Source organism: Archocentrus centrarchus, chromosome 14, assembly GCF_007364275.1.
Source record: "Archocentrus centrarchus isolate MPI-CPG fArcCen1 chromosome 14, fArcCen1, whole genome shotgun sequence".
Lineage (NCBI taxonomy): Eukaryota > Metazoa > Chordata > Actinopteri > Cichliformes > Cichlidae > Archocentrus > Archocentrus centrarchus.
The window spans coordinates 27,976,727-28,004,635 of record NC_044359.1 but is presented as its reverse complement, the minus strand read 5'-3'; the positions used below and the strand labels follow the sequence as shown (position 1 = coordinate 28,004,635).

Here is a 27,909-nt window from a genome sequence, read left to right as displayed (position 1 = left end):
TGCACATATTTATGTACATATGATCACACAAAAGCCATTATTTCAAAGTCATTTATAAGCTGCTAAATAATGCCAAAAAAAAAATTTATATAGTGTCAGTATTCTAAATAATTTTACATTTTAGTTCACTGGATCAATTGGATTATAGTACAAAATAACATCTGTGTTTGGATAATTTCCAATAGTGTACTGTATAGTTAGCTGTCTGATTTTATTGGATGCTACATCCAGGATTTTCCTCTTTATATATTTGTCAAATCTGTTGTGCTAATCCTTTTCAGTGTAAAGTATTCAAAGTATCTTTGTTTCACTCAGTAGTTCTATTGGACTTGTTCAAGTTGCCACTGGAGCAGTTTGTTTTCAGGTGCAGGTTAATTTATTGTCTGACTACTTTTACATGCACCTGGATAGTGCGATCATTTGAGCTTTAGTCAATTACCTGATTCTTAAACCGTAAACAAGAGAAAACTGTTTCCTTCACTTTAAGTCATCAAGTGCTAACGTGCATGACACACCTCAGACAGGGAAGGTGGTATCACTGTGGCAGTTATTTAGCAAAAATCCAAGATTGTTGCATCTAAAGTTATTACATCCAAAGTCCAGTCCAGTGTGTGATGAACAAATCTGTGGATTTTCTTATTCAGTGAAATGGTTTAGTGTATTAAACAGAACAAGTGTGTTTCTAACATTATGGAAGTTGATAGATAGAAGTATGCATGCAGTAAAACATGCTCCCCTATAATAGAGCACATCCTCTTACATTACAGTTACTTCAGTTGCTCATGTAAGAAATAATTCCTTATAGAACATACATGCACTTCAAATATGGTAAATTTGATTGAAACTGAAGAAGGGATTTTTTTTTATTTATTTATTTTTTTGGACTTGTCCAGTCTCATGCCTTAACTTGACTTCCAACTTTCTGTGCATGTAAATGTGGTAAGACTGAGAATTCATTGCTCCTGGCTGTGATGTGACTTAATGCGGGACATTGGAAGTACTATTGGAATGTACTATTTGAGATGGAAGCAGTTTTTACTATCACAGTTGATGTTTGCACCAGGAATTCTGAAACACCCTGAACATTTGCCTGATGTTATTTATCAGACAAATGTGAGAATCTGGCTTTAACAGTTAGGCCTGGTAGTGAGATAAATATTGTGATATCTTGTAGAGTATTAGGTTTAATAAAAAAAAAAAATTAAAATAAGTTTATGTGAATGTTTGAAAGCATGTCGAAGATGAAATTTCCTGTATGTATGTTTTTTTTTTGTTTGTTTTTTTTTTGTTTTTTTTTTAAATAGGAGGCTGGACTGCTAATATACAGATGTTCAATACACATGCATGCAGCCGGTTTCTAAGGATTGTGGATAGATTTGGCTGTGCCTTGCAGCACACTGCTCTCAGGATGCTTTCTGTTTTCGAATTTTAAGTCTTTCCTGCCAAAACCGGGGGTTGATGGCAAAAGTGTACTCTGATCTAGTGGTTCTATATATTTGTGAAAATCCTACATGTAACATGTAGTATCTTAAAGTTAGTTATTTATAGTTGAAACATGAAGATGACAAAACTTTGTACTTTCTGTGAATATCCTCTATATGCACCTTGAGCATTAGAACGGTGAGCTAACAGCCTGGATTTATGTGGTGCAACTTCAAAAGTGATGTTGGTTATCCATAAGGGTGTCTATGAAGCCAAATTCAAACATGGGAATATTTAAAAGAACTAAAAGGAGTTGTTTTCCTGATTTTAAAAATGATGCTCACTGGCAAGTGTTGAACCAGGCCTTGAATTTTTTCCCTTTATCAAGCCTAAAAATGCTAGATACTAAGTTTGAAATAGCCCCCAAGCTATCAAGTCAAACCTATTACTTGAAGTAATTTCAAACATATTATGTAAAAAAGTCACCCATAAAGATTAACACCCTTCATTTTAAAGATTGCTTGGTTTTGTTTTTCCTGTAGTTTAAAGTGCTGCATCAATCACTACAGTTGCACCATGCACCAGGTTGTACCATGTAAAGCCAACGCATATAGCAGAACCATGCTCCTAGCGCATTTAAAGGGAAATGCCGCTTATTTTCAGGGTTCAGGAATGGTAACCCATAGGCCTGTTATTAAGTGTTTAAAGGCTAATTTGTAAAAGATTTAATTAAGAGTCAAATAACAAAAATGCATTGGAGGACAGTTTATTGTTCAGGTGCTTCATTATGTTAATAAATGATTCAAAACAGTAGAAATTAATATTTAGCTCCCATATTAGTAAATGAAGCTGCATCACACTATTTTTAAATGGCATCACAGAAATGTCTGTCATTTATTCCAGGAACGTGTTGATTTCTAAACTGAGTGGTATTACTCTTTAACAGGGCTAATTGTGTGAGCCTGACCTTGTCTCCTTGGTGGTGCTTTTAAACAAATATATATATATATATATATATATATATATATATATATATATATATATATCTCTTTGTAATGTTTAGGTAGAACCGTTATATATATATATATATATAGACATACAGAGAAAAAAAATGTTGAATGTGTTTTGCCCAAAATGAATTTTGGGCTTTGCTGACTTTGTTTTTTCATGAAAAAAGACGAGGCCACCTTAGGCCAGTTGTCTGTTCATGAGAAGGTGAAACAAACTGCCTAAATGTTTCTTCATGTGAAACAATCAGATTGCAAGGCTGCTGTCAAGGTTGTTTCTGGCATTTGGCTAAAAGTTTGCGTGCCATCCTTTCCCTTTGAAGTAACTGAATTGTCCTATGCTCCAAAAACTGTCACAAAAACACTGAAGTGCTGTATGCTACAAGAAACAGCACTAAATTTAAAAAACACAAACAAAAAAACATCTGCTTTGCTGCTGATTGTAGCACTGAATTGAGATTAGTAGTGTTTTAACTTTTTCACTTAAGAATATTTAACATTACTGATGTCCATTGCTCATGAATTCAAAGTATATATACTTAACTTAGTAACTGGAATATAGGCCACAACATAAATGCAAATGGTCTGGGTTTGTTAGGTTTTGTATTATATTTGGAAATTTTGTCATTTCTAAGAAAGCTTCCAAAAGGACAGTTTTTGTTCAGCAATGGACTATTTCCAGGATACAAACAAAAGCCTCACTATTTCTGCTAGTTACTTTCAATATACCAATCCAGTTTTTGGTTTGTATTTTACTGCTTTGGCTAAATGTTAAAAGGCCAAAATGGTGGTTTTTAGTCCTCTCCCTTCCTTTCTAAGTGCCGCAAACAGCTAAGTCACAAATGTCTAGAATTGACTTTTGCTTGTTGATACAAATTGTATCTATACCTTGAATGTAACAAATTATGAAATGTATAATATGAAAATAGTTTTATTTAAATAAAGGGGGGAAAAAAAATCAATGCCATAATGTTTGTGACACTGTGTGTCACTGGGAGTAGCCCACTGGTATGTACTTATTCTCACTGGGTACAGTAATTAATTTACAGGGACATTTATGTGCTACCTAAACGTGCACAGATACCCTGTGTACAGCAGTAAGCATCATGTCCTCTCTGTACATAGTGTCTGTCATTCATATATATATATATATATATGAAATATGCCGTGAAAAAAAGTATTTGCCCCTTCCTGATGTCTTTATCTTATGTCAAAAAGTAATTGCCCCCTGAACCTAATAACTGCTTGTGCCACCCTTGGCAGTAAGAACTGTAATCAAGTGTTTGTGATAACTGACAGTGTTTCAATCTTTCACTTCATGGTGGAGGAATTTTTTCCCACTCTGCTTTGCAGAAGTGTTTAAATTCAGAGTTTTTTTTTTTTTTTTCTGTGCGTGATCATCCTGTTTTACATCATGTCAGAACATCTCAATCTGATTTAAGTCCAGACTTTGATTAGGCCGCTCCAAAACCTTCCATTTGTTTTTTGTTTGTTTGTTTTGGTTTTTTTTGAGCCATTGAGAGGTGGACTTGCTGATGTGCTTTGGATCATTGTCCTGTTGCATAATTCAAGTCTGCTTGAGCTTGTAAGACAAACTTTTGTGTTCTTCTTGGTCAGCATTGTTTTGTTTTGTTTTTTTTCCTTGGAGATCTCCACAGATGCCATTTTTTTGTCTAGTCTTTCTTAGTCTTCTTCTTGAATCATGATCTCTGGATTGAGACAAGTGAGGTCTGCAGTCCTTTAGATGTTGTTCTGGGTTCTTTTGTAACCTCCTGGATGAGTCATCAATAAGCTCTTGGAGTAATTTTGGTAGGCCAGCCGCTCCTGGGAAGGTTCACCACTGTTCCATGTTTTCTCCATTTGTGGATAATGGATCTCAGTGTGGTTCTCTGGAGTCTCAAAACCTTAGAAATGGCTTTGCAACCCTTTCAGACTGACAGATGTCAGTGACTTTGTTTCTCAGCTGTTTCTTTAGATCACCTTGAGGTGACTTTGTTGTGATTTGGCGCTATATAAATAAAATTGAATTGAATTGAATCATGGCATGATGTGCTGCTTTTTCACATCTTTTAGCCTGCTTCACTTTGTCAGACAGGTTCTATTTAAGTGATTTCTTTGATTCAGCAGGTCTGGCAGTAACCAGGCCTGGGTGTGGATAGTGAAACTGAACTCAGCTTTACAAAAATCTGTGGTTAATCACATTTGCTTCATGTTTTACTAGGGGTGCAGTTACTTATTCACACAGGGCCAGGTAGGTTTGATTAGCTTTTTCCCCCTAATAAATGAAAAACTGCATTTTGTATTTATTCAGGTTATCTTTATTTAATATTAAAACGTATTTGATGATCTGAAACATGAAAGTGTGACAAATACACACAAAAAAAAAAATCAGGGAGGGGCAAATACTTTTATACACACACACACACACACACACACACACACACACACACACAAATATATATATATATATATATATATATATATATATATATATATATATATATATAATATAATATAAAAAATCTGTAAATGTGACAGTTATTTCAGTTGTTAAAACAATTTTTGTGTTGTAACATGTGCATCTATTTCCTCTGATCCGACATGTCTTCTTTATGCTATTTAAATGGGAATTTCAATATTTTTGGATATATTTTGCTGAATAAAACATGCCAAAGTTATTCTTGGTTGGCTTTGTCTAAAAAAAATAAATAAAATGAAATAAAATTTAAAAAAAAATCTTGTGATTCAGCACATGGGTTGTCATGCAATGTATTCATATTTCTGAGGACAAAGGATTTCTTTTTCACACACTGTAAGCTAAGGGTAGCTCGGCAACAAACGCAAATCAGTGCCCAGCCTGGCAGTTAAAGATGATTAAAGGCATGATACAGAATTTGCAGTCTGTCATTGGCCGATGCCTGGGTGCCAAATGATGTCACCACATACCAGCCGCACAATTGGCAAGACCAAGACTGCAGTATCATACTGACTGTAATAAAGTGAGTGCCAGTTTGTACTCAGATTTGTGTTTGATGTTCCTTGGTCTTGAAAGCTACAGATGCTTTTTAAAACTGGAATTTCTTGGAATGTTTGGCCGTTGATTTAATGACTAACCCTCTATGTTAACAAAGCAGAAGTGTGTTGAATTGTGGATTCTTTGAGTACTGAATTCTTCACCAATTGTAATTTATTAATGTTGTTATCTGAGGCCAGTTTGCATTAGATTAGCACCATTTTCAACACGTTAATGCAGATATTGTCGGTATTCTATCAGAATCTGTTGTTTGCTGAAATCAAGACCAAAGTGATTTTTGATGTGTACACTTCTCATGCCTGTCATGATTATTGGTTCAGTTGTAGTCCCTTGATGTCTTGTAGTTTGTGCGTTTGTGCATACGGAATGCTGGCGTACAAAATGTCACAACTAAGAAGCACACGCATTTAAACAGGACTGTACATATACAGTATACAGTGTAATACTCAGGTTAAGACACACAAACATTTTAAATCACAGACTTGGTTGTTTTCTAATACTGAGAAATGCAGTGGTCACTTTTCTGAAGTATGTGTAGGTCTCACCTTTGAGTAGACCATTGTGTCAGCAATGTGAAAAAGGGAAATATAAAACAAGTTTTTGTGTTGTGATGATCTGCAGTATTGTAATTCTCACTGACTAGAAAGCATTGCTTTTATAGACTAATATATACAAAAATAGACTATTTGGGTCTGTGGGCTCAAACAAAATGTAAGTCTTAATGACAAACTGTGTTTCTCTCCATAATAAAGCAGAATTCTGTTCAAACTGTGTTTTGTCTCTGTTTAATGAGGTGATTATAGAAACAACTGTGTTCAAAGATTTTTTTTCATGAAAGAAGGAAAGGTCTGAAATTATTTCCTTTTCCAAAATCCCCTGTATGCTCAGTAACCAAAATGTTTCATACCCACCCCCATCCTCCAGGAGGACTGTTCCTGAGGTATAAGCATTTTCTGTACCACCTGTTTCACTACAGGATAATGGTGGAAGGGTTCATTCTAGATTTTAGACACTGCTTTATGGAAACTTTAAATATTCTATAATAGAGTCAAAGAATGTCATTTTATTTTTGGTTTGAATGTTTGATCATGGTATGATAAAGTCATGTTCGAAAGTAGCAAATACTCCTACTTCATCTCTAGAAGATGTTTACCAAAATCACCATACATCTTCCCTTTACCATTTATTTTTGTGTAATTTTTGGCTAAATATTCCTTGAAATTATCATTTTTTTAAAAATCAGTTTGTACTTCTGTAAAATGATGCTGCAGACTGATACCTTAAACCACTCTGGTTATATACAGCAGCTGTGGATGTGCAACAGGTTTCACAGCACATGCACACTATCTGCTGGTGGAGTGGTGTAATAGCTAAAGGCATGTGTCACTGACACAAGTGCAGACTTTCATTATGAAAGCATCTTACAAACAGAAAAGGCCTCTTTAAGTAACACTGTCAAATACTACAATTTGTATAATTAAGGTGAAAAAGAGGCCTCTGTTATATGTGTTAGCACCACTTTAAGTAAGGATTAAATGTGTATTTAGCAGGACTCCTCAGTATTAATATCAGCTATAAAAGCATATTGAAAAGGTGCATAAACTTAAGGTTCATTCTTGCATTTCTATACTGCAAGAGCACTGCCTTTTTAAATACTGTGTGGCTTTTTTATTCCCTTGAAATAAAATCCATTTTAAGTGATTGGAAACTTATTTGGATTAATTAATGAAAGAAGTGCATTCCTTGCAGAATGAAATGTTATGTTCAGAAACAGATTTTAAACAGGAAGATTGTTTCTAGGATGTGTCCAACCTCCTCTTGTCTGCCAGATTGTGACAGTTGTACACGTGTGGTCTCGAAACCATCTTGCCTCTGATTTGAAAGCAGCATGCAGCTCATTCAGTGAGATTGTGGGTGGTCATCCACCAACATCAGAGATGAGTCAACATACAAACTCAGTGACATCTCTGTGCTGTGTTCTCACTGAGACTATTTAAGCACCAGTCAGCCTCAAAGGATTCCTCTGTCTAGTCATTAATGTTTTCCTTTTTACTTTTAAAGCGTATGTAAAGCTTGAATGCTGTTATTCCCTCTACACATCGTGCACATGTGCAACATTTTACTTTTGCATGTAATTTGATTTAAATTTGCAATATAAGAAGCCATGATACATCAAAACAAGAAACTTGGAGCAGAGACGTGAACAACGGTTAACACATCTTAATGTAAATGTAAGAAGGCGTCTTGAAGTGGGAACCTGTGCTTATTTGATGACTTGCAAAGATGCCGGGGGGGGCGCAGCCAGCTCTTGACATTGTTGACCACAAATTCTCAATCTAGGCTGGGAAGTTTCATCCAGAGCATGTAGAAACTGGTGCTGCAGATGCTAGCTATAGACCACTGAACAGCGCAACACTGAAATAAAGTCTTTTAAGGTTGACGGTGTTGGTTTACTGCACTGAGAAAAGGTGATTCATGCGCTCTATGTGATGCATACTGAAAGAAGGGGCCTTAGAGTTTGTTTCTCACCATACCGCACGCTGCATTGTCTGTTATAGTGTAATATTTAGTCACACTTCAGGCCAGCTGATCCCCTGAAAGAGCAAGAGAACATAAAGTTGTTTTGAATGACCCGAGGCCACCCTTTGTACAAGCATTTCTGTCTTGATGGCAGTGGAGATGAGATGGAGCAAATTATCCCTGAAGACATGAGTGCTCACAACAGTTTGATAACCACTGCCAGTGCCCTGATCACATTAATATCTTACCTTCAAGTTTATGAAGTAGTGTTTGAATGATTTCCAACATTTTATTATCACCCTGCTAACCCTGATTGTCTCAACTTCATTGCATTATACTGTTCTTTTCTATTTTGTTACTGTACATAGCCTTTATACATTACTGTGCAAAAGTCTTGAGCTACACCTCAATTCTTTATATTTTGCTCCCAAGGATTCAGACTTTTTTGTTATTTTTTAAAAGTGATCTTGAGCAATAATTCTCCAGGCATTCCCAAGGTCTTTCAGAGTTTTTCTTTCGACATTGTCTGCTTTTTCACTCATTTTCACATTGTATGGTATATAGTTTGTCCTTAAAAAAGAAGAAGTGACAGGCCTAAAAGCTATCTTTAGCAGATAAGCAGTATCTAAAAGTCATGTCCTTATGAAATAAGAAAAACTCCAGCAAAGACCTGAAACAGGATCTGAGAGATGCATCTAGCCCTTTGCTAATCCATCTGCTGTTCACTGAAGCCTCATCAGAAATGGTCTCAGTGGAAGGGTGATTGTCAAGAAGCCATTCTTAAGGAAGGGAAATGGGGAGAAAAAAGGCTGAGGTATGCCAAATTACACAAGAACTCGACTGAAAATCAGTGGCAATGCGGCAAGTTTTGAGGTTTGGTTTCAAATTATTTCCAATATGTACAGAAAAGGTCAGGAGAGAGATACAACAGTGAGTGTCTACACCGTTCTATAAAACACAGCAGAGGCTCTGTCATGACTTGGGGCTGTATTTCAGCCAGTGGTGCAATTTCAGCTATTAGCTCTTTGGGAATCACCTTGCTGGTGTAAACATATTATTGTTTGTCTGTCAGACTGTGTTATCTTTGGCATTTTTCATAGATTTAACAAAAAAGAACAAATTATGTCTTATTGTGACAGGCTATTACAAAGTGCCTCAAGATACAATAATTTTTTTTTTTTTACTAAGTTGTCTGTTATGTGTAGACACAACCCTAGTTAATCCCATTAGTTAGATACTTTTCTTTTGCTGGACCAATTCATAGATCAGTGGCTTAACAAATTAAAAACAGTCCTCTGAAAATGGTCAGGTACAAGGAACATCCAAAGAAAAATTTTGAAAGACCTTCAGAAAGAACTGTTGCTTTAAAAACTACAAGGTCTGGTGGCCCTTGGAAGCAAAATATAAAGAAATGATTGGTGGATCAAGACTTTTGCACAGTACTGTATGTCATATTTATCCTATGATAACCCAACTGTACAAATTTCTTTGTAAGTATGCCATCCATCAACTACTTGCCAACCACTTGTCCAACTAGGGTTGAGGGGGGGCTGGAGCCTAAACTCCTAGCTTGGGCAGGTGCCAATCCTTAACAGGGATAACAGAGACAGATGATTGTTTGCACTCACATCTGCTCCTACAGCCAGTTTTGAATTACCAGTTATTATAACATGAATGGCTGGAAAACATGCAAACTCCACTTAAAAAGGCTCCAGCCTGCCACACATTCGAAACCAGAACCTTCCTACTGTGAAACAGTGCTAACCCCTTTAACACTGTATCACCCAAATATGTCCCAGTGATCACCGAACTTTAAGTAAATTCTAGTAATGCCTTAAATTAGCTATCCAAATAAGCACCTGGGGTGCCTCAGTAAATCGCCACCTTATTGTGGTGGAGGAGTTTGCGTGCCCCAGTGATCCCAGGGGCTATGTTGTCTGGGGGCTTTTGCCCCCTGGTATGGTCTCCCAGTACAAATTGGTCCTGGGTGAGTGGCCAGACAAAAAGTGATTCCAACAACCCTACTGGCAGATGCAACAAGGGAACAGTTTACCCTGCCCGGGATAGAGTTACCAGGACCCCAACTTGGAGCCAGACCTGGGGAGGGAGGTCGAGGGAGAGCACCTGGTGGCTAGACCTTAGCTGGACATAGCCCAAAGAGGAGATATGGGCCCAGGACCAGTCCTGGAGAGGGGTTGGACTCTGGGGTTTCAAATTGGCAGGCTGGGGTGGGTATCCTTCTATCCCCCCGCTTGGTGCCTGTATGACGGCATTTTCACCAGCCGACAAGAGGGTCATTTCCCTGTGCCTTTGAGCCAGGGAATGGGTCCTGACTGTTGTTTGTGCTTATGCACCAAGTGACAGTTCAGAGTACTCAGCCTTCTTGGAGTTGCTGGGCGGAGTGCTTGAGGGTGCTCCATTTGGTGCCTCCATGGTCCTACTGGGAGACTTCAATGCTCATGTGGGCAACGACAGTTAGCCCTGGAAGGGCGTGACTGGGAGGAAAGGCCTGCCTGATCTGCTGTGTTCTATTATTGGATGTGTCTGCAAACCATTTCTCCATAACGAACACTATATTCGAACACAGGGATGTCCATAAGTGCACGTGGCACTGGGACACCCTAGGTTGCCAGTTGATGATCGATTTTGTAATCATATCATCAGATCTGTGGCTGTATGTTCTGGGCACTCAGGTGAAGAGAGGAGCTGGGCTGTCAACTGATCACCACCTGGTGGTGAGTTGGATCAGGTGGCAGGGGAAGATGCTGGACAGACCTGGTGCACCTAAATGCATAGTGAAAGTATGCTGGGAATGCCTGGCAGAGGCAACAACATTCAACAACATTCTGAGGGAGGCTTAAGACATTGAGTCTGAATGGATCATGTTCTGCACCTCCACTGCTGAGGCTGCTGCACAGAGCTTTGGCTGCAAGGTCTTTGGTGCCTGTCGTGGTGGTAATCCCTGAACTAGATGCTCACTGGAGATGAAGGGAGCCATCAAGCTGAAGGAGTCCTATCAGGCTTGGTTAGCCTGTGGGATTCCAGAGGCAGCTGACAAGTACTTGCAGGGCAAGTGAAATGAGGCTTGGATGGTGGCTGAAGCAAAAACTTGGGTGTGGGAGGAGTTCAGTGAGGCCATGGAACTTTTGGACTGCCTTGGAGCAATTCTGGCAAATCATCAGGCAACTAAGGAAGGGAAAGCGGTGCTCTACTCACACGGTGTATAATGGGGGTAGGGCGCTGCTGACTTCAACTGAGGCTATAGTTGAGTAGTGGAAGGAATACTTCTGGGACCTCCTTAATCCCACAAGACACATCTTCTGTAGAAGAAGCAGAATCTGGGGATGAGGGAGACAACTCGCACATCACTGGGTGTGAGGTCACTGAGGTGGTTAAACTCCTTGGTGGCAGGGCTCCTGGGGTGGACAAGATTTGCCCTGAGTTCCTGAAGGCTCTGGATGCTATAGGGCTGTCTTCGTTGACATCGCATGGAGAGCTGGGGTGGTGTCACTGGATTTGCAGACTGAGGTGGTGATTCCTACATTTAAGAAGGGGGTTTCGAGGGTGTGCTTCAACTATTGGGGGATCACCCTCCTCAGCCTCCCCAGGAAGGTCTATGTCAGGGTGCTGGAAAGGAGTCTGTCCGTTAATTGAACCTCAGATTCAAGGGAAACAATGCGGTTTTCATCCTGGTTCTCGAACGCTTGACCAGCCCTCCTGGGCACCTCCTCTTATATTATATCTCTCGACTGGCATGGGAATGCCTCAGTGACTGGGTTTCTCTGCTTATGCTGTTGTCCTCATGACCTGAATGTGGATAAGTGATAGAAAATGGATGGATGGATGGATAGACACATGCCTGAGGGCATTTCAACATGGCTGCCAAGATGCAAGACTCGCTAGTAGGACTTCTCTGAAATAAATGGAAAGGTAAATGTAGATGACCACACTGTATTTTGGTTGTATATAAGTAGCAACACACTAACATCTGAAATTGCCATGGTACTTACATAATGTACAATAATTTGTGTGTGTGACTGGCAAAACTACCAAAACAGTTGAAGTCAATAATAATTGAAAAGAAGCCTTTTTATTTGTCTAGTCTGTGAATTATATTATGTATCATTAACACGATGATTTTTGGGGAAATTATTAGGAGTGTTGACCAGGGGTCTCAAACTCGCGGTCCGCATCCGGCCCCGCCCCCTACTTCCGGTCCGCGATTTAATGTAAAAAATATGACAGTTTGGCCCTTTAAGTTACTTTTTTGACCTCTGGTTTAAAATGTTGAATAACAGATGACGAAGATACTGCGGATCATGACAGGTCTGCTTTAGATATTTTCGTGATATAGCCTATTTTCGCTGACAATTTCTGTATATTCTCAAAGTATCTCAATATTTGTAGAAACAATCAAACATAATGGTATTTAATGTGTCCTGTCTGCTGAAAGTGAGAGTGCTGGGGAAACTTTGTGGCGTAGAGCTGAGACGGCGAACTGCAGATATGATGATGCGACTGCTGCAGGCGGAGTCTGAGCCTTTCAGTCTGCTGTCCTGTCATCGGCCGGCACTTGGGTGTGGTTTGCAGGCAGGGGTACCGTTAGCAGGAAATCTCGAGTCCATTTTACTTTAAGGCGAAACAAAGGAAAAACAACCCCCGCGCGCGTAGGGTTTAAAATAGCTCTTCGTAGTCAAGCAGAAAAAAAAAAGAAAAGTAAGGTTTTGTTCCCTCGAGACGGGAAGGCGTTTGGTTGGCGCCGTTGTTCTGATGGGAAAAAGTTTTCTCCCGGTTTCGTTAACTGCTCTTCTTATTTAATAACTTCACACAAAGCCTGAGCCGGACGTCAAAGAAAGACAAAATGCCGAAAACGGTAAGACTGAAAAGTACATTTATGGTATTATGTCGGAAGCTGCTATATCTTTTCTGTCTCTCTTTTTTTCAATACGAAATTTGAACTGGGTCTGGGTGTTTAACGCCGCTATTCAGTAATCACAGTAAGGTAAATTAAAGTGTACCTCTGATGGGTTAGGGTTGGGCTTTTTACTTCAAACTCATCCGACTAGGGCTATTGTGGTACTTTCCGTTAAGTGTGTGCTCGTGCGCGCTCCCGCCGGTGTATCCACTAAAATTAGCGCCTTAAATCAAATCATTCATTCAGGATGGAGGCTGCGTGTTACTGCGGTGCTCTAGACTTGCATATAAAGGCTGAAATCACACTTTTAAAACAGCTATTTAGCGGAAGTGTATCCTGCACTAGCAGCAAGCTAGTCCTCCTAAGGCCTCCGTCTCAGTCAGCTCTAACAAGGAGGGATTTGAACTGTCATTCAGGCCAGCTGTGCTGGCCAAACCAGGAGCAAATGGAGGCAAATCTACAACCGGGATGAGGAAAAAGAGGAGACATAAAAAGAGCTTTTTATGCCATGTGGCCAAGATTAGAAAAAGAAAATAAATGCTCCTGAAATGAAGGAGCACCCACAGATTTGTGCTGGTACTGGGGGGAGCTCTGAACAAAGAAAAGAAGAGGGACCACACAAACAGCATTGTAAAAGGCACAGCCCAATATTCCCGTGGATGCCTTAGTCAGTGGACAAAAGCACTGAATGTGGTTTCAAACCCATCGCTTCTGCTTGGTCCAGGTAAAGGCATGTTGAGTTTAAGCTCAGTGGAGTGGTTTGTGAATGAAGAAGATAGCAGAAGCTGTGTGCAGTCATTCTTCTTATCTTCAGCTTGTTGTCAGATACCCAAATGCACAGTCTGCATGTAAAAGGAACATTATGCTACTAAAAGATTCATACATGACAAATGAGAAGGTGATCTGCATAGCCTACATTTAGATTTCACAGTGCAGAAAATTAGTATCATCCGCATCTAACAGATTATGTGTCAGATTTCTCTTAAAATAAGCTATTATTTTACAGATTGGACTAGGTCAGTTTTTAGCCACTACATATGGAACCTTTCTATATTACAAAGAACAAATAAATAAAATGGAAATGCCTCTAAGTCTTGTACCTGCTTTTTTCCTGCTGTATTGTTTCTGCTTGTACTTCCTTGATATTTTTCCAAGATGTCAACCAGAGAAAAATGTCAAGCATCCTGGCATTTTCAATGTGTGCTTAAAAAGCCTTCACTGCCCTCTTCCTTCTGAAAGGAATTCCTCTAATATCAGCATTTTGTTAAGTACAGGGTTGGTTTTCCTACACAGAGGCCTTTTTGGCACCATATTGAGAAGTTTTAGCCACAGCTAAAGAAAATCACCTGTATTGTGCTGTTTCTTTGAACTTTTTAAAATAATATTTACTTAAAGTATAATGGTAAATGGATTCATTCTTATATAGCTCTTTTCTACTCTAGCTGAGCACTCAAAGTTCTTTATACAACACGTTTGCATTTACCCATTCACATGCACTGTTTTCTATTTCAAAGTGCTTTCTATCTAATATTCACACATATTCATACTTGGACGAGTGCATCGCGAGCAACTTGGGGTTCAGTATCTTTCCTGGGGATACTTTGTCATGCTGACTGGAGCAGCTAGGATTTGAACCACCAACCTTCTGATTAGTAGATGACCTGCTCTATATCCTGAGCCACAGCTACACACTTTTATTTATCAGATGGTCAGAAATACAAGAAAAATGCATGGGATTTTGGTCAAATAAGGTAACACAATATTGCCTTTACTGTAGTAATTTGAACCAGTTTTGATGATTTATGTTTTCACCTCCAAAAGTCTCATTCTGAGGAGAAATAATATTTCTATTGAGTCAGTAAATAACTAATGAATTTAAATTGTATATTAGCAAAAAAAGGGACATTTGTGCTTTTTTTTTTTTTTTCCTGCACTTTTCTAAAGGAAAAATAAACAGTCCTCCAAAAGCTCAAAATACATATGAGCATTACTGATACGAATCATAGAAGTCAAGTGGTGTTTGTAGACATTGGAGCTCAACAAGAAGGACTACTACAGAGACACACACTGAAATTGTTTCCTGTAATGAACAATTTACTTGCCGTGCATTTTAGTCCATCGCTAAGTATCAGTCTCTGTATGCAGAGTGCAGCTGGCATGTTGTTAACCTCAGCAAAACCAAAGCAGTGTTTAAAGTAGCTGGTTCTGCAGTTATAGATGGGAACCTGAAACACCTCAAATGCAGCTGTTTGGCAGTTACTGTCAGTTCAATTGCACCGAGGTGGACATGCTGTGCTGCAGAGTGTGGATGTCATTAAGAGAAAAGAGGAAACTAGTTGTGGACAGGAGGAAGCAGCAAAATTTTCTCTATAAACAGTGGATCACTGGAATGAATATTCATTATTGAACAGCATGTTACACACTGGTAATGCCAAAAATATAATCACTGAGTAGCAGTTACTGCACCTGACATAGGTTGTTCAGTCTCAGACCTGTGACACTGTTCATTTCATTTCCTTTCTCTTAAGCTTGCGGTGCCATTGCAAAGATGCAACAGACAAGAAGTGTTAAAGAAGGAAGTTAGATAAACCGATTCAGCAAATGCTCCAAACTGACTCTGTATTCAGAAAGTAATTTCCCCACCAAGCTGCCTCAGGGAGGAAGATTCATGGATCCTTTTAAAGAGAGGGGGGAAAAAAAGTTTTTCCATTACCTGTTTTGTTAACCTAGTTTTTCAAACATTTAATTTTTCCAGTGTTTAAGTTACATTTAAAAAGTTTAATGTCTCACAAAAGCAATAATTATTGAGAAACTCAGCCTTTGCTGAACTCCTTTTGGCAGTGCTTCAGTTTCCCTAGGAAGTCGTGTAATGACTCAAGCTTTCTGTACTTACATCAGTTCCTTTCTGGTAATTTCCTCGCCTGCAGCCTTATATGGACTTTCACATCACAGTCTGGCTGTTCTCCTCCCAGCTTTCCTCCGCGTGGTCTTCAGATACCATGCCCCACTTTAGATTGTGCTACAGCAGTGCAACAAGTACAGGAGTTTTCTGCATGCCTGTTGTTATTAGCCTTTACAGTGTTTTTCACTTCCTAGTGCAGCTTTATTATTATATTGAAATTGTTTATGTGCTGCTGTTACATGTAATTGCAGCCTTTTATCTGCTTCATCAAGGAGGTAGCACTAACTCAAAATCACATTTTAAATAGGCCGTATTTTCTAAAACACAAAATAATCATCAGTATTATTGCTAGAGTATTGCCCCATGTTGTTACAGAACAAAGGATTTTCCCACTCCCGTAACCCCATCACAATCTGCTCTCTTACTTTCCTCCCTAGTGTTTGAACAATAGAACCATTTCAGCGTTGGTACAGTCTTTGAGTTTTTCATATCAACTCCTTTTCATCCAGAAACACAAACAGGCTACTGTTATCACACAAAACTTGAGCATAACTTACCATTTTATCCCAAATTGTAGAAATCATGACAAATCTCGTTTCTCCTTAGAAGGATCACATTTTTTAACAAGCGTGTCTATGGAGACGTGCCAAATGGAAAAACCTGGAAGTATGCAAGTAGCAGGAGATTAAATGGGTCTGTGGTGCACATAGCAGAGCAGATTAACAGTAGAGGTAGTGCTGGTGGACAAACTGCAGTCAAAACTTCACTTTTTAAAGTTTTCTCTTTGAAAGCTGTGGCGAAAGCAAAGATCTGAATGTAAGTACTTTGTTGCTGGTCATGTAGTGTTCTGTTTTTACATCCTGAGTACTGTATCTGCTATTATGAGCTAGCATTGTTTCTCACTAGACCAGTTTGATCTTACACTGATTATTCTGTTAACCTTGCCCCAGCTGACAAGTATGAGTTAGTTTATTTTAGACCCTGCTGACTTGCTAATAAAGCAGCTCATTTGAATCTACTCTAACGAGCACAAATCGTAATTCCGCACAAGTTGAACAGATAGCAAAGTTGTTCCACTGTATGCTTGAATAGGCAACTTGCAGGAAATCACATTAGTCATATGAAAAGCTGTATTAGGAAAATGTATACTGCAGTTACCAAGTATTAGCACCTCCTTGTTACTGCCTAATCTCTGCAGGTCTACATGGCTCTAACAATGTACCAAAGAATACTTGGCACATAAAGCAAGTATGGATAAAACATACTGTAATCACTTGATACGTTGGCTTAATTAATATGGGGCATATTTGCGAGCAGACAGTAAGTTCTGTAATTGGCTCCGATAGGTGTCAGTCAGCAAATTCACAAGATGATGAAGCAGCAAAACTCTCATTTCAATATGCTTGCACCGACATTTTAAGAATCAAACAAGCAGTGATCGTGGGAAACCATTCTAAAAGACCCAAATTTGTGTGTGTGTGTGTTTGTTTGCACTCTCCCCTGCTTAGAAATAAGAAACTTGATCCTACTTTCCACCCGCCTCTTCCCGTGACTCAGTTTGAGTTTCTTCAGTTTAATGCTAACACCCATAAACACACAGTAAATGGAGAATAACCAGAAAATAAGACATTGTGACCTTTTGAGCCCCAACTCTGAGTGCAGAAAACATTGAGGTAGAAGAGACCCTAAAAATACTTACATTTTTGGAAATTAAAATGGGCTAAATCTTACTCACAATTTTTTTATTTTTTTTCTCCTGATTTGCTTTGTAATAATGGCTTTGAACAATAACATAAAAAGGTTGTTACGCTGTAAATCACAGAGGATAGGTGGATGTCACAATATTTTCACATATTTTACCACTTCATATTCAGCCCGACACAACGTGAACTGTTCACATCCTTGTTCACATTATAATATAACCACTTCCAGGGCTTTTGTTGGCTCAGAATCAGTGATTGGTCAGTTGGTGTTAGCATATGTGATGGAAATCTGAGTGTTTCTAGCCTTTTGATAAACTAAAATGTTTCTTACGCTTGATTAAAAAAAGTGCATTTCACCTGAATGGATGGGAATCTGAGTTGCACTCTTGTTGCCCCTGACGTCCTCAGTTTGTCTTTCAGATACTCCAAACTGCAAATCAGGTTGTGGTAGAAGTCAGTAGTAAAGTTTCTTTGGTAACCAAGAGGATGCTTTGTTGAGCAGTTGTTGACTTTAGATGCTGACCTTGTGTGACTCTCATGGATGGCATGACTCAGCTGTATGACTCTATCAGTGTGCAGTTGCTGTGGCTATTCGTGGGACAGACGTTCAAAGAATGGCATGTTCTGATGCATGCTGCTCGTTCAATTTGCAACATAAGCCAGGCGTATCGTACACTCTGATAGGGACCTTCCTAAAAAATCCCTCTGCTTGCTCGCCTTAAAGAACAGTTAGTCAAGAGCCTAACTGTGCCTTCTTGTTCCAGGAACCACTTAGCATTATCTCCTTTGTTGTCTTGACTTGGATTGGAAGAATTGTAGCACATGGAGATAACTCTTGTGTGGGAATGTAAGAGCTAAAGTTGAATGCTGGAACGCCAGTAATCTGTGCCTGTTGGTTTCAGTAACAGGTTTGCTAAATCTGATTTAAAATACACAAAAGTAATAAAAAAAATTTAAAAAAAAGAATATACAGAGGATGCTTGATGAACGTAGAAAAATAAGTGATAGTGTTAGATCACTGTCTTCATTCAGTATTTAATACCACTTCTAATTTAGGTTGCTGTAAAAATCCATGATAACTAAAATATTCAGCCTCAATCAAACTTTGTGATTGGTCCTTTATGTTGCACCTGCTAAACATCACAATATTGGCATTGTCACCCTTAGCATGTGTGTATCCTGATATTAACTAGCCTTCAGCTCTAAATACAGCTGTTTTTTGCCAGTATTGTATTGTGAGTCCAACATGGCTTGGATACTTGATGAGTCAGGACACGAGACCTTTCATTTTCATCTGGAAAATAATAGAAATTGTGTAGCATATACAGTTGTGTGAGTGAGAATAAAGCAAATGTAAATGTTAAAAATACCACAAAGTTTCAGTCAGTGAAGGAAAAGGAACTTCACATGACATACAGTAGCATTATAAACAAATCATGTTACAAAATCAGTTACAAATGTGCTTCTAAATGTAAAATTTAAGAGTTTGGGACTTCTGAAGAATTGCATTGGTGTGATTTATTAAAAAAAAAAAAAAAAAAAAAAAAGCTAAGAGAAAGTCATGGAAATGTGGCACGTGGGCCAGAACAGGGTGTTTTTCAGCATGTGCTAATAATAGTGTGTTAAGTGTTTTTGAGTTCTGGCCATGAGAGGCACACCCTAACCAGGCAGAAAATGTATAAGCGTAGTTCCTTTTTCATGCAAGATAAACCATTTTGACTCAGGAAATGAAACTGCTTAGACACCAGCAGGGTGGCCATGAACTGAACTCTGAACAAATATATAAAAATGGCCATTTAAAGTTCATAACTGTAAGTTTAAAGAGTGATATGTCGAGATGATTCTAGGCAGCAGAGTTGGTGTTCAGTGTAGGCCCAGATTAAAGGTTTCTCTTCAGCTCTTAACCGCTGGGGATGACAGGAAGTGACAGAGGGGCAAGTGTCCTGAGCAGTAAATGGGGTTCTGCTGACATGAATGGGAAAGAACGCAACTCTAATCAGCCCCGCAACTAGGAAATAATGCATACCATTGTTGTTCAGGGCAGGCGTGGGCCTCTGCCTGCACAGTTATTTCCCAATAGACATTTTTTTTCTCTCTCCTCTCTAAGAGGGCAGAGAAAATGAGAGATTCCTGCATGGTTTACTGAGTACATAACCCCCCCTCTGTGGAACCTTTTTCAAGGGAAAGGTTAAATAAATGTATTTAAAAGCTTCTGACCGCTTACTCTGTAACACACGGATATAATAAGTCATCTAAATAGGGAGTGCCTCCATTGCTAAATAACCCGAGATAGCAAAGTGTGATACCTGAAAAGGAAATCAAGCTAAAGTTCTGTCTACAAACCGATCTGGTTAAATCCTGCTATAAGACAGGTTGTCTGATACGTGGCAGGATGTGCACATCTCTCATGAGAGCTCAGTGTTTAGCAGTCAAGCCTCACAGGGCCCGACCACCACAGAGGATGTGGTTACTTCCTGTAGATAAGTTCTTAACTGAGACAGAGCCAGATTGGCACATTTGTCATGACCGCGAGATGTGGACTTTAGTAAATTCTTCTAATGTCGGAATAAAATAAATATGATATGAGGGGTTTGGTTATATTATTTGCAGGCCCAAGTGGACTGGCAGCACTGACGGTTGTGTGTGCACCTTTATTGCTTGGGCACATTTAATAGATTCTACATGATGATCACACATTACGTGGGTTTATTATGGTTTTTAATGACATTTAAGTGAATTAAAAGTTTATTTATATATTTATTTATCATTCATTCATTCTTAACACAAGGGCTAGTTTTATCTATTACCAAGAAATTAAATGCTGGCTTCAGTAAAATGACATAAGTAATGTTTTAATTTAATCCAGAGTAATGTCCTTGTTTGCATAGATTAATAAAATGTCTTGTTTTTTTTTTTCTTCTCCAATTTCTTCTGTTCCTCAGATTAGTGTAAGAGTCACCACAATGGATGCTGAACTGGAGTTCGCCATCCAGCCCAATACAACAGGAAAGCAGCTCTTTGACCAGGTATGAGAAACTCCTTTAACCAGCATTGTTGCTAACCCTATGCTTTTGTGAGTGACTTTGTATTTTTTTAACCCTTCAGTTAGCCTTAAACATAAATGATGGCTATTTAAGTAAGTACTATGTGCATGCTTTAACATAACTGGTGGGTTTCAGTGCTCCTATTTCTAGAAAATACTGTGTGTGTGAAGTAAACTAGATTGACAGCCACAGATTATTTCCACAACCATGGCCTCATAACATGTTTCTAATGTGAAACCAGTGACAGATTCTTAAAGCCTGCTGTGATATCTTGTGTTGATTTGTCTGACTAAAATCTAAAACTAATACATTTACAGTCAGAGATGCACCAGAATAAAATGAGGGAATTTTACCAGAATAGGTGCCAGTTATTTATTTTGTTTTATTTCATTTTCGTTGCTGTTTTTATCTTAAGGTTGTGAAAACCATTGGTCTGCGAGAGGTTTGGTACTTTGGACTCCAGTACCAGGACACAAAGGGTTTCTCAACTTGGCTGAAGCTCAATAAGAAGGTGAGCTCCTCAGCATTCAACACACGCCACTCATTGGCCCTTCTTCTTCAAGATCGAACTACCCCTTTTTAAACTCGAGTCCAACCACCCCCTCATCACCTGTGTCACGTCTTATTTTAGGTAACAGCCCAGGATGTGAGGAAGGAAAGCCCACTGCTCTTTAAGTTCCGGGCCAAGTTCTTCCCTGAGGATGTCTCAGAGGAGTTAATCCAGGATGCCACACAGCGGCTGTTCTTCCTGCAGGTGAAGGAGGGAATCTTGAATGATGACATCTACTGCCCTCCAGAAACAGCAGTCCTCCTGGCCTCCTATGCGGTGCAGGCCAAATATGCCGACTACAACAAGGAAGTCCACAAACTGGGCTATTTGAGCGGTGAACACCTGCTCCCTCAAAGGTAACACAGGCTTTATTGCCATTTCAATCTGGCAGTTCACATGAGACATTCCAGGCGTGGTTCTCTGACACTCAGGCCTCTCATGTTCTCAGAGTTCTGGATCAGCACAAACTCAACAAGGAACAGTGGGAAGAGAGGATTCAAGTGTGGCATGAAGAACACAAGAGCATGATGAGGTGATTGCCCATGCACACGTTCACTGACACACACACACACACACACACACATATGAAAGAGAGCAGTTCCCCACTGAATGAAAAATGTACATTTGTTAAATTACTGCAACACAGTCCATACCTGTTTCTGTATGTTTCTATATGTAGCTTAAACTTTCCTTTATCATTGTCTTTTTCTTCTTTAGGCCTTTTTTATTTGCCACCTTGAATACAGTGTTTCATAATTTTTGTGAGACAATCTTATGATTCTGCTCTCAAACTCCCAAAATATTCTACTTTTATGTTCTCAGTTTATTTTAAGGGGCCTTCTACGTAGGACACAAGAAAAGTTGGCACCAGACTCTTATTTGACTATAAAAAATAATATCTGCACTAAGAGTTTACATTTGATACAATCATAAAAATCCAGCACCAGTGCAGTTGGGCTCACTTAACACTGGAGACTGTTGAGGAAGTTATTCTTCATTTAATTACCTTTATGTCCTCTGTTGCTGCAGTTTCTTCCCCCTTTTTGTCTTTTCCGAGCATCTGACATAAAGCTAGCAGAGTGTGCGCTGCCACGTCCTTTGTGTTGATTCACATTTGGTGTTAGTTTGTTGCTGGCCTTGAGTCACTGCAGTTTGGTGCTCTCTTGAGGTGCTCTGAGTCCTGTTTATGCCAGTGACACTTTTACTATATGCCTTTATTAGGGACAATAGTGAATGTCATTACTTGGTTTTCATGTGTCAAGTATGTGTTTCAACACTCGGGTAGCTTGTTGTAGATGGGCAATAAACACATTATATTATCTTATGATTCATTAGTTTTTCCCAGTAGCTTTACAGATCAGTTAAAGCATCATAGTTCAGGTAATAATGAAAGAGGTACAGTTTTCATACAGAATATTTAGTCCACGTCCCACTCGAACTTTTGAAAGTGCTGCATTTTTGCTCTGTCCTCTGCAGCCACCTCAAGCAGTGCAAACAGCACATCACATTCTGTCTGAAAACCCCTTTAAGCCATCTTATTTGTCCACAGGGAGGAATCCATGATGGAGTATCTGAAAATTGCTCAAGACCTCGAGATGTATGGAGTCAATTACTTCAACATCAAAAATAAGAAGGGAACAGAGCTGTGGTTGGGAGTGGATGCTTTGGGTCTGAACATTTATGAACAAAATGACAAGTAAGTTAATTCCACAGCAGTGTTTGCTTTTCTTGATGGGTACAGTGTGCCGTGTTACCATGTGCTAACCAAGAGTTTTTGTTCAACAGAATGACGCCCAAAATTGGATTTCCATGGAGTGAAATAAGAAACATTTCCTTCAATGACAAGAAGTTTGTCATCAAGCCAATTGACAAGAAGGCGCCTGTATGTTAACTGTTATTTACATTTAATATGCTGTTAAATGTCTGTTTATGACTTGTGGTAAAAATCTCTCATGTTGCTGTTGCAGGACTTTGTATTCTATGCTCCAAGGCTGCGCATCAACAAGCGTATTCTGGCTCTGTGCATGGGCAACCATGAACTGTATATGCGCCGCCGCAAGCCTGACACCATTGAAGTGCAGCAGATGAAGGCGCAGGCTCGGGAGGAGAAGAATCTCAAGAAGATGGAGAGGTAGGAGCCAAAAAAATGTACAGATATTTTACACATGGATCCACACTGTGTGACTGCTGCTACCTCCTGCTGTGCCAAACATGTAATAAATACAGTTAGTTATAGGATATTGTAGCACTGTTGTTCTCTGTGACAACAGTTATAGAAACATTATTAGTTTATTTTTCGAATACTCTATAAAATTTTCGAATACTCTATAAAATAATGTGATCGTCTGCTCTGCTTTGGAAAGATTACTGTATGATTACTGTATGATTCATTACACCACTCTCTTATAACGATATAACGATCTCTTGTTTCGATTAGAGCTCTGTTGGAAAATGAAAAGAAGAAAAGAGAACTTGCAGAGAAGGAGAAGGAAAAGATTGAAAAGGAGAAGGAGGAATTAATGGAGAGATTAAAGCAGATTGAGGAGCAGACGAGAAAAGCCCAACAGGGTGGGTAAACTGACAGAATTCAAGAAAAAGTGCCTGTAATCAACGATGACGATATCTTCCTCACATGATGCTTACCTTTAATACCTGTGTGTGTGTGTGTGTTCACAGAGCTGGAGGAGCAAACGCAGAAGGCTCTGGAGTTGGAGCAGGAAAGGAAGCGTGCTCAGGAGGAGGCTGAACGCCTGGAGAGTGATCTTAAGAGTGCCGAGGACGCCAAGATGGCGCTGCTGCAGCAGTCAGAGAACCAGATGAAGAACCAAGAGCACCTGGTCAGTTAGTCTGTGTGATTACAGGTGCTGAAATTTAAAAAAGTGGAATAATGTGTGTTCTGATGCTTCAAATATGGTGTTCTTTTAGGCCACAGAGTTGGCTGACCTGACCTCAAAGATTTCCCTGCTGGAGGATGCCAAGAAGAAGAAGGAAGAAGAAGCAATCCAGTGGCAGGAGAAGGTATGGTTCACCTTTTCTGCATTTTTCTCTATGTCAAAGCTGATAACATGAAAATATGGCACAATCAGTAGTGGAACAGGCAAAAAAAAAAATGTTGTCAATATAGAAAACTTGCTAACAGGTACTTCCAGCACAGTTACGCAGCTCAATTTGTCCTTCCTCTGGTTATTCAGTTTAAAAACCAAAAAAACAAACAAAAAAGGAAACCTGTGCTTTACTGCCATCTTGTGGTGAAGACTGAGACAGACAGGTTATCCTTAACCTTATATCTTTGGTGGTTTTGACCAGCACGTCTCTCACTCATTACTGTGTTGTTGTGTCCCTGTGAAAAAGTATATTAAGGAAATAAACTATTCTGATAAATCTTTGCTGGCAACATGTCCAGGGTATCTATGGCTCCCCTGCAACCCTAAACTAAATAAGCAAAAGAAAAATGGATGGATGAATATTACAAGAAAAAACTACTAAACCCTCAGATATCACATGACTTAATAGCCCCTGTGTTGACTGATGATAGAGGTGAGTGCAGATATGGCAGGAAGAATTAATCAAAGTTCTGCTGGTCACATTGCCCCTCCCTGTGACACAGTCAGGACAGGCATTCCTGGGGTCTTTTTGTTGTGTGGGTTTGGGGGAGGGTTAAACTCTCCCGGCTTGTCTCTTGTCTTTTTTTGGGAAAAAAAATCCTTTGTGCCAGCCCCAACCAGCCCATTCATTTTTTCTTTTTTTTTTTTGGCCAGTGTGACTCATGCTGTTTGTTTTGGTGATGGCTGTCTGTGTGTGAGTGAGGGAAATCCTGTTCACCTCTCTTAAGCCACTGTGATTTTTCTGGCTTGGAAAATCCTGTTATGCTAAGTGGTGGTTTCCATGCTATGTGCATTTCCTTTTGTGTTTTTTTTTTTTTTTTTTTTGCCAAATATTCAGTTGAAATTCCAGTCTTACTCATAACTGGTTCTTAAATCATAGCACCTTGGACAAGAAACACTCAGGTTTATATTGAATTTCCTGAGTACAATTCCTATTAAAAATATCCAAGATATAACTTTGGGGGAGGGAAAACACAACAGGAAACCAAGGCCCTGCTTACGGATCATGTAGCAAAGGTTTACTTGTGGACTTCTCCTCTACTACACGCTGTAGGAAAGGTGCTGATATAGAAACAGCAGTGAAGAAAAAAAAAAAGAAATTAAATAAGTATAATTTCTTGGACTTTTCATCTTTACAGTGAAACTATAAAGATGTCAGTATTACACACAAACACCTCACTGTTGTTTCTGTGTTTCGTCAGGCTACCATGGTGCAGGAGGACCTGGAAAAGACCAAAGAAGAGCTTAAAAACAAAGTGATGGTACCTCAGGAGCCCCTAAATGCAGAGAACGAGCATGACGAGAATGACGAGAGCAGCGCCGAAGCCAGTGCCGAGTTGACGGCCGCTGCAGCATATAAGGACCGCAGTGAAGAGGAGCGAATGACTGAAGCTGAGAAGAACGAACGCTTGCAGAAACATCTACTTGTAAGTCCTTGGATGTTTTTCATTCATACAGACTCACAATGAATTTTAATTTCATTTTTAAGCCTGGCTAATTCAAAGAAAAAGTTGAGGTATTTTCATAGCCTTGGCGTTGGTGGCGTCTGTTCCACAAATAACTCTAAATTTGGCCATAACTCAAACGATGTGACCTAGAATGTTCAGATTCACACCATAGATGCATACAGTTCAAGCTAGACCCCTCAGACTTCACACCTGTTCACTGACAGCACTTTGACTTTCTACCCGTACCAAGAGAGTCTTCCATGACTTGAGTCAGTGCCATGAGACTTTAACAGATCAAAACACACTAGCAGAGCTGACCTGCCCGAGGAAACCTGGATATAAATCAAATTTATATCCTCTTTATATTTTACTGGCAGAGTGGATCAACATTATGATTACATCTCGTATGAAAACACAGATAGGGATTCTTGTTGTAAAGCAGAATGATGAGGTTAATCCAGGCAAAGGTGATCTAAATGTGAATCCGCTCTCAATTCTTAATGGCAAAAAACAGACATACGTGAATAGACTGTAAACTTTGAGCCAGTTAAGTGACTCCGCACTTGATTCAAGAATGTGGGCGAAACACTAAAAAAGATATTCATAACATTATGCATATACAGAAGCAATAATGAGCCTCACATGTTAATTGCAACATTATAATAATGATGCAATGACCTTCTTTCCAGGCTCTAAGCTCGGAGCTGGCCAACGCCCGGGATGAGACCAAGAAAACGGTGAATGACATCATTCACGCAGAGAACATGCGAGCCGGACGAGACAAGTACAAGACCCTCAGGCAGATCCGGTCCGGAAACACCAAACAGCGTATTGATGAGTTTGAATGTATGTGATGTCTGCATTCACGAATGCAAAAGCCCACAGAGCTGGGCCTTTCTGCCTGGACTGCAGTCCTGCCTCACTCAAGCTGTTTTCTCTGTACCCAAATAAAATCAGATCCATCATATGACGTGGCTGTAAAAGCACAGCTTGTTGTACAAATCTGGATCTGCAAGACTCTGTTTTGTTACCATTTCTTACTTTGAATTTAGGCAAGTCACTGGTTGAAAAGGGACATACTGTATTTTATTAGTGCATTCCTCACTAATTATTTGTAGGGGTATTTGTAGCGTATTAGTAATGGGGTCATGCCTCATTTCTTGACACATCGAGCAAGCAATTTTTAGTTTCTTTTATCTATTTCTTCACATTTTTATATCATGATTTCAAAATAAAAGCTGTAGAAATCCATCTAATGCCATTCACAAATTCAAATTGTGCCATAAACATATTGCACACAATTCTTTACGGCAAGCTGGACTTTTTTTTAATTATTATTATTTTTAGAAACGATGCTTTCATGCAGTTTAAAATCAACTGCACTGTAATCTACACGAGCAAATGCAAATAACATGACTGAAGTGTTTGTACGGAACATAAAGCAGCAGCAGTATTATTATTATTTGTTTGAAACTTTATTTACTTTTAATTTTACTGTGCTCAGAATCTCCCTGTGGTTACGAGTCACAGTATTTACAGCCTACCGGCAATATGATATGAAGGATCTTCTAAGTACTTTTTTTTTTTTTCTGTTTTTTGCATTTTTCTTTAAGCCACGCAGCTTCAAGGCCTCAGTGTAGAATTCACTGTTGAAGCTTAAGCAAGCAAAAGTCTTAAGTGTGCACAGAGACAAAAAAAAAACTTGAACTTGGTTTGAAATTTGCAAATCCCATATGTTGGAACAATCCAGTTTTAAATCTAAATATAAAACTTTAATGTGTAAGCCACAACTTGTGTTTTTCCTCATGCTTAGACAAGAAAATAGAAGGAAGCATTGATGCACATCTGGTGACTGTAAAGTCGTTTTCAGCCCACGAAGCGAGGCTGAAATCAATTTGATCTGCAAATGAAGTCTGATTGAAATCTATGGAAATTTTCAGTTGAATTTAACAGTTAAAACATTTTTAGTTGTTTGGTTTTTAAAAGTGTCCTCATAAGTCTTTGCCCTCTGCTTTTAATTTTTACTAATCGGTGAGGTGGTGTTTGGTTGTTATGTTGATTTTTTTTTTTTTTTTTTTTTTTTCCCTTTAATAATCCCAGTACAACATATGTAATTGTCAGTTGGCTTTTATTAAACAAATAGTCATCTGTAAAGGTGAGAGCTGTAGTTTAATCTTAAAACAAAATGGCAAATGCATAAAATAGTGATATTGTTAGGCATGCACTGGAAAAAGCATTTTACCTTTTTTACAAGTGAGCT

At 39.0% G+C, this 27,909-nt stretch overlaps 1 protein-coding gene across 2 annotated transcripts; it reads left to right on the top strand.

Moving 5' to 3' along the window:
• The first annotated feature begins 12,545 nt into the window (after positions 1-12,545).
• msna (moesin a) lies at positions 12,546-27,701 on the top strand. 2 transcript variants are annotated; one of them, XM_030746016.1, is made up of 13 exons: positions 12,546-12,856; positions 20,446-20,529; positions 20,963-21,058; positions 21,179-21,453; positions 21,546-21,629; positions 22,647-22,793; positions 22,883-22,979; positions 23,065-23,228; positions 23,535-23,665; positions 23,774-23,934; positions 24,023-24,115; positions 25,404-25,628; positions 26,339-27,701. In XM_030746016.1, the coding sequence occupies exons 1-13, from the start codon at positions 12,845-12,847 to the stop codon at positions 26,501-26,503; spliced, it is 1,734 nt and encodes a 577-aa protein (XP_030601876.1). In that variant the 5' UTR covers positions 12,546-12,844; the 3' UTR covers positions 26,504-27,701. The 2 variants fall into 2 exon arrangements, with proteins under 2 accessions (XP_030601876.1, XP_030601877.1); XM_030746017.1 differs by lacking the exons at positions 12,546-12,856; positions 20,963-21,058; positions 21,179-21,453 and having other exon boundaries at positions 20,471-20,529.
• The last annotated feature ends 208 nt before the right edge of the window (positions 27,702-27,909 follow it).

Excerpts from the sequence above, each read along its gene's own strand:
- msna (XM_030746016.1), top strand. Across the intron at positions 23,935-24,022 it reads TGAAGAACCAAGAGCACCTG|GCCACAGAGTTGGCTGACCT; the intron begins GTCAGTTAGTCT and ends GTGTTCTTTTAG. Across the intron at positions 25,629-26,338 it reads GCTTGCAGAAACATCTACTT|GCTCTAAGCTCGGAGCTGGC; the intron begins GTAAGTCCTTGG and ends CCTTCTTTCCAG.